Source organism: Halyomorpha halys, unplaced genomic scaffold (assembly GCF_000696795.3).
Source record: "Halyomorpha halys isolate HHAL.00 unplaced genomic scaffold, Hhal_1.1 Scaffold742.1, whole genome shotgun sequence".
Lineage (NCBI taxonomy): Eukaryota > Metazoa > Arthropoda > Insecta > Hemiptera > Pentatomidae > Halyomorpha > Halyomorpha halys.
In genome coordinates, this window is record NW_027115923.1 from 167,528 (window position 1) to 175,416 (window position 7,889).

Consider the following 7,889-nt stretch of genomic DNA (forward strand, 5'->3'; position numbering starts at 1 on the left):
TTTTACCTCATCTTTCCATTTCCTTCTAGGCCATCCTCTTCCTTTCTTGCCCTCCACTTTGCCTCAGTAGGTCTCGCTAGCTATCCTCTTTGGTTCTATTCACAGAAGATGTCCCAGCCATCTCAGTCAATTATCTTTTCATCACATCCTTGGCCGGCTTAAAGAGTTTTTTAAGTGAAATCTCTTTAAGTATTGGTTAGTCGGTCCGTGTAGAAGAAATTGAGTCAGTTTGTAATGGGTGTGTATGGGTACATTGGCTAAAGACATTTAATAACTTCTTGGATTTGGCAACAGAAAATCTTACAGATGAGGACAAATTTAAGGTATTTACAAACTACTCTGCGTAGTGTGGAAACTCTGGATGGGCCCTTGATCCAGGACAATCAGAGGCCTCACAGTTCTGGAATACCTTCACCTGATGAACCCTTGCCTCAACACAAGCAAAGGCCTCAGAGGACTGTTAGAGTTCCTTCCTACTTAAAAGACTATGTTACTTATTAATTAAAGAGGGTGGAAAATGTCATGGCAACACTGTAAGGCTACACTGTAATCTCCCTGCTTTGTCTGTCTATTGTTAATGTTAATGTTTGTTTTTCTCTCTTTTGTGTTCAAATGTTTATGTCTGCATTTAAATGAATAAATACCTTTCTAAAGATTCTACTCTGTGATTTGATTTATACCTACTCAATTCAAAACAGGGTGCTTTTGGTCATGTTGTAGTTTTTTGAGGTAATGTTCGGAATGTGTTTGTGTAATGATCGTCTTATAGTTGACTGTTGCCATTGTCTGTTCCACTCTTCGATTAAGTCAGTTAGTAAAAATTTTTTTAACATAAGAGACAGGGACTAAGCTATATTCGTAAGGTAGTTGACTATCACAAGCTGTTGTCTTTGCTAGTGTGTCTGCTCTTTCGTTACCTCTTTTCATGTGAGGTAGGGCTTTACTGAGCAGTAGAAGTAGTAGTACTTGTTAGTAGAAGTGGGTAACTGTGAAATATTTAATGATAAACTGAAAATAATATATGGACATGGACTCCTACTTGGTAAGGCATTAACATCAGCAGCACTTGATTATCTCTTGCAAGTAAATGTCGACAGTTGAGTGGCATTAGGGCATTTTTACTGTGATATAATTGTAACTTTTGGTATTTATTTCATTTAAATTTTTTTTTTTCTAATGATGGAAATTCTGTAACAAAATGTAATTTGTTTATACTGCTGCATGAATTTCCATAGATATGAAGAATAAAACACAGTTATCACATTAAAGTTTCAGATTATACTGGTTAGAAGCATGATATGTAAGTACCATAAAGTATATTATAGTATTAAAATAATCAAATGTAAAATAAATTCTAATTAACTAATTGTCTTATAAAATTGGCTTTAATAAATTAATACTAATTTAGGGTCTGCCGTAATAAAACCTACTATTCTGAAAATCAAAATTTTGGAAAAATGAAAGAAAAAAAAAGGTTGCTGTCTGTCAGAAAAGTTTATTTGTAAAATGTTAAAACCGTTGTTCTCTCGTATTATATATAGCACGGTTTTGTTTACCATTTTCTAGAATATAATTGAGGGGGTGTCAGAAAAAAAAAAATTATATCCTCTGACTGATGAGAAGTAAAAAACATTGTGGTTTATGCTGAATTCAATAAAAAACCACTGATCCAATGCATTGTAATGTTACAGTTGTATACCGTTTAGATGTTGTAAGGTTGAAGTAATATCTTAGTTGGATTGCTATATATTAGTTGAACAGTATGTTTATTAAAAAAGAAAGAAGATGATAAATGTGAAATAAGGGAACAAAGACATTTTGAACAGCACAATAATCACTTATTAAATCCAAATTCTCTGTCAAATTTAAGTATAGAGTGTTGTTTATAATATCTAGTAGTATTGAGATCACTTCATTGAGACCTTTCTTACCCTCATTTGAATGAAGTTTCAGTGTGTGAACTTAGGTCGCATAGAGTTAGCATAGAAACCGTGAGGCTTTATGAATTTAAGGAGATATTTAGTAGCACTGATCACCAACATTTGGATGCTGGTTTAGCAAGAAAATGGAGTTGGAAAAAAATAGTATAAGAGAGTGAGCGAAGTTGATTGTTGGAGCAGAATGTTAACATCTTTTAATCTTTCTACCATTGCCCTATTAATTATTAAATGTTTTCTTTCATTCATCTGTATATAAAATATATAGTAAGGGGAAGTATTATGATCATGAAAAATCTGATCTAAATTTTAATTTTTATTTATATCTATTTAATTTATCTTTATAATTACTTACATATTGGTCTGAACCTTTGATTAAACTTTTTTTTTTTAATCTTTTTCTTTTTCTCTTTTTTTTTTTTTTTTTTTTTTTTTTTAAGGCTAAATCTGAATTATGGAAGCTGATAACAAATTAATGAAAAAAAAAAAGAAAATCACCAGTAATTTTTATATTCCTCCACCAGCTCGTAAATCTGAAAATTGTCCTCAAATGCTATTAAATGAAACAAAATCAAAAGACAGGTATATTTCATTTATACGTATAAGATTGTACATTGATAAGCTAAGATTTTTAAGATGCTCAATTTGTGAATTTAAAGTTGATATAGTTAATTCTTTTTGTTCAACATTGCCTGAATATCTTGAATAGTTAAAGAGTAGTGGTTTTTGAGTTTGAGGTTAAACGGCTCAATTATGTATTATTTTTATTTGGCTCAAAAGCACTGTGGCCAATAAGGCCTATTGTGTGTCAATAAAATTATGAAAATGTTGGGATTAACACCACAACATTGTGGTGAGCACGTTAAAGCTTAAGGTTTGAAGACTCTAGGAATGTAAGGAGAAATTGATCAGCTCACACTGCTTGGGATCCACCACACAATCCGCCACAAATCGGTCATTCCAACATATTATGTTGTACGCCGTCTCATCCTCAGCATTGCAGAATCTGCACAAGGGTGATTCTGTAAGCTTGAGGTAAAATATATATTTATTTAATCTTCAGTGACCTGTTTAGACCCCTTTAACTATCCTAAGAGAACTCCTGTCCAGCTGAAGCAGTGCATCACTTCTGCCCCTACGGGGTATATCTATGAATAGCTTAGATTGTCACTGTTTTTTATTAAGCCAGTGATGCTTGGCTCTTAATCCGTAAGCTGTCTTTATGATGCTTTTGGCATAGCTCAGGCTTATGCCACACATAGGTTCAGGAGTAATAGGAATGGTTCCAGAGCTATTCTCTCTCTGAAGGTCTCGCTAAATTTTTCTTTAAGGAAAGGGGTTCATTTTTTGTAAATGCTTCTTTTCCCTTTCCATTCCACCCACCTAATCAAGGTCATTATTCTCAAATCTTCGAGAACCCCTGTCGCATGCCATGACAGCCTTGTCGCCCGCGAGCCCTGTGAGGACCATACTTTCTTGCTCACTTCTTTGGTTATATCTGAATTTATTTGAAAAATCCTGATCACAGCTCGTAGTGTAAATTATCGATGGCTAGATGGAACAACGAAGGCGACAATGGCCCACCCTGAGTCACACTTCACAAGACTGATCCAGCTAGTTGAGTGGGTTCCTATACTAATTTTGATATTATTGGTGTTTGGCAGTGCCATGATTACATTTGAGAGGTCAGGTGACACCCCTCTTGCCTCCTGTGAGCTCACTATGTGTCTTTGACCACGTCAAAAGCATCAATAACTTCGAAAATTCCACTTTTCCTTTTTCTTATTTTTGGCATCTTTTATGATTCTGGCACTTAGGTGTGTTCCTGGTAGGCCTTTGATGAAGCTCCTTTGATTTTTGCTGAAAGTGATTTGCTTTCTTAATTCATGATCTAGTACCTTTTCAATAATTCAGGGCACAATGGAGTATATCATTATTGGTCTCCAGGAGGAAATATTTCTTTAATCTCCTTGTCCCTTACAGACCAATATTGTGCACCCTTGGCATAGAGACTCTGATATATTACCCACCTTCAGCATGATCTTTGCAACATACTTAATGATGTGTGATACATCAAGTTATTTTATTGTGCAGATTAATACACTATTAGGCCACAGCGATGAGTCCAATAGCTTAATATCTTAATATATTAATATATATATCTTAATAACTTAATAGCTTTTTTCACTATCTGGGCATTAATGGATATCAGATTTGGTATTGGTGTGCATTTCTCATTATCCATACGTTTGCAGAGGTTCTATTTTTTAAAAAGGCTTCTGAAATGTTTTTCAATATTGGCTATGTGTAATGGGCATTGCTTGGGAGTGTCGGCGTTTGTTATGTTTTGTACCACTTTTTTCCTTCTGTTAAAATAATTGTATTATGCCAGTTCATATTGGTACGATACAATTATTATACAACCTTTTAACGACAGCTAAAATGAGTAACTTAAAATGATCAAATTGATCATTCAAAAGCTACTAACTTTACTAAGTGATTTTCTATTGGGAAACATAGTAACATTCATGATAATGCTCATGAATGCAGCAAAAAATTAGGATGCAAAAAACATGGGTTGAACAAATGACCAAGATCAGCTCATCAAACTTTCCCTGCTAGGGAGGAAGTTTGTCGTGGTAAGAAACAAGTAATTGACTGAAAAGTAGTTTACTAAACGTACAGATGAAAGCAGATATTGAAAAGATCTTTCTGGCTTAATCCCATTTCCTCATAGCATTTCTAAAACAATAAGTAAAAATAAATAGATATATTTAGTCTTGTTTATCTTACAGCTTTTGCAGAATGAAGATTGTAGCAATGGTTCTCATATACTTTGAGTTAATGTAAAATTAAATTTAAAATATTTAATGGAAGATGTGGGTCCGGGTGTGGTCAAAGAAAAACTGAAATAGTTATTAAACTATTTATATTGAGCCAACGTTTCACCCCACGTTGCAATCTTCATCAGGGGTAAAAAAGATACAAACACTTAAATGATGTAAACATAAATAATAAAAAAAATAGGTACAATGAAATGTAAAAATTCAATAAGAATAATAAAAGGTTATAGACAATTAATGAAAATGGAAATAATAACAGATACGAAGAAGAAATATAAAATGAGTACAAACTAAGAGATGGAAAAAGGGTGATAAGATTAAAATCAGGGATTTGTCAATGGGGATGTTAGTAAAAAGGTTTTCAAGAAAGCCTCATGTTCATATCATTGAAAAGAACTGGACTATTATTCAACCTCACCTCATTTCTTTCAGCTTCAGAACTTTGTTATAATTCTGGTTACCTGACCTTTCATGATAAATTTGACTTCCAGATTAGCGGACTAGCCATGGGAAATCTCCTTGCTACGGATATTTATAATATTTTTCTTTTTGACCTACTCGACTCCATAATACCTCATTCTCTCAAGTCGATAATTTTCATTAAGAAGTACTTTGACAATCTCTTCCTTGTCCTCAATCCTGACAGAATCCCCGAAATCTTATCAGCCTTTAACTCCTACCACCCTCGTCTTTGGTTTACTGTTGAAGGTGAATTTGACCATTCCCTCCCTTTTCTTGACCTACTTATTATCAGAAATTGCAATGGCTCCCTATCCACTGATTGGCATACTGAACCTACCTATTTTGGCAGACTCCTCAACTTCTTTTCTCAACACCCTTATCACCAAATAATCAATGTTGCTAAGAACCTTATCCACCGAACCCTTTCTCTTTCTGACCCTTAATGTCACCAGACCAACATAAAATGTATTAAACAGATCCTATTTGACAATTTCCCTCACAAAGTAGCAAAGAAACTCATATATTCTTACCTTAACCCTGCAACTCAAGTTTCTTCTGTTCTCAACTCTTCTCAACCTACTTTTTTAGTACAGGTCCCTTCCGTATATCCCAAATCTTTTTGACAATATACGAAAATCCTTATGATCCCACTATTCCTACCCTACATCTTGGCTTGAAGTCCCACAACACAATTCCTTATCTTTTCTCCAATTTAAAAGACTCTATTCCTTTTTTACACCGTTCCAATGTAGTTTACCAGATTCCTTGTTCTAACCCATGTTGTAATTTCTTCTATATCGGTGAAACTAAGAATCAACTTAAAAATCGTATTATCCAGCACAAAACTTCTGTCAACTCCTGTAACCCTTTTGCCTCTAAATTGTCAGAACAAGCTTTAAACCTCAATAATTCTTCTAACTTCGATAATACTTCAATTCTTTCTACTGTTCACAGTCATAAAAAACGCCTCATCTCAGAATCCATTCATATAAATTTAACTGAAAATTCCATCAATCATGAAGTCGAAATGTTGGCTCAATATAAATAGTTTAATCACTATTTGAGTTTTTCTTTGACCACACCTGGACCTTCTTCCTTTTAAAATATTTAAAAGTCTTTGTATATTTTTTTTTTCTTCAAAACCTATAATTGGCATAAATACTGTAAAATTACAATAATCTCGGAACGCTCTCCTAAATGTTACTAACATTGGATGGCTTATATGGATTACAAGTTATGTTAAGAAGAATTTAAAGATATTACTTTTCTCAAAGATGTTTTTGTGCTTAGATTAGCTGGAAAATTTATGTTATGTTGATGCTTTTTGCATTTAATAATTTATTAGTAGTAAAAGTAATGAATAAAGATTTGTTTTTTCTAGATTAAGTTTGAATTATTATTTATATTGGAACTTAATGTTTGTTTATTTAACTAAACTGTGTAATTTATCACTTCAGAATTCCACACTTGCTGAGTATTAATAATACTCTTTTGTTTTTGTAGGTCAGCCGAAAAATTAAAAAATGTAAATGAAAATATGAAAATATGTAATAATAGTAGTTTGCTTTTTAAATCAGATGAAACTGATACTCGTCATGTCCAGAACTTACAGACCTCAGTTAAGAAAAAGAGAAAAAGAAAAAAAAAAAGAAACCTTTTAAAAGAATGTGATATTCAGAGTAGTAAGGACCAGAATTTATCAGTAGAAATCCCTATTGTTAGTGCAGAGAAATTGGATTCTGCTGACTGTCATTCTTTTGATGAAAATGGACCCTATTCAGATGTATCTCTCAGTGCCAACAATAGTGTAATCAGTTTTAAAAGTAATGAACTTTCTGCCAACTTTTCAGCAGTTGAGTTTAATGAGCCCACTTCAGTTCAGCCAGATGATACAAAACATCTTTTACAGGATACAAATTCTAAGCATTCAAATGAAACTATTAATGACAGCTTTGATATTCACTCTATTGACTCGACTTTAGGGTATTCAGATGACTATTTTATAAATGATTGTTTAAAAAAACAGTTAAATATAAATGATATTGACAGGGATGGCATACAAATTAATGAAAATGCTGATGAGATTTATGAAAACTTAAAACTTGATTTTATGACATCTGAAAAAAAACCTATATCATCTACATTTCTTCATAAAACATCTTATTTATCTTCTGATAAACCAATAACTGAACCTTCGCAGTTATTGTGTAAAGGTGATGCTAATGATGATTGGGAAAAACTACTAGAGGAGGATGAACTTCACAATTTTGTAATGAAAACAGTGAGTGTTATTAATTAATTTAATATTTTATAAATTTTTATAAACGAGGTACTTAATTTGTCTGTATTTGTACATCATTAGTACTTATACTTGATATACTGAGTTTACTAGTTATACCACACCAAAATCAAGCTTCACTGTGGAATAAATTATGAATATTGTTATAACCAAATGTGTCATTGTTTACTTTTACATACATTTTTTTAGGAAAAGAAGTAAGTTGGATTATTATAATTTATAGCATAATTAATTTGAAATTGGTAAATCCTTAACTTTTACAAACAAGTTCTCTTATTTCATTTTTGGGTTTACTTATTTTTATAATTTGTCTTTTTTTTTTTTTTTTTTTTTTTTTTAAGGCTAAAT

At 32.4% G+C, this 7,889-nt stretch overlaps 1 protein-coding gene across 1 annotated transcript in view; it reads left to right on the top strand.

Annotated features, from left to right (window-relative positions):
- Positions 1 to 7,523, top strand: part of LOC106685787 (coiled-coil domain-containing protein R3HCC1L) — a gene marked incomplete at its 3' end in the record, with an annotated part of 8,632 nt that extends 1,109 nt beyond the window's left edge. Inside the window, 2 exon segments of the mRNA XM_014428700.3 lie at positions 2,378 to 2,519; positions 6,746 to 7,523. Coding sequence (XP_014284186.1) covers positions 2,392 to 2,519; positions 6,746 to 7,523 — 906 coding nt within the window.
- Positions 7,524 to 7,889: the final 366 nt, after the last annotated feature.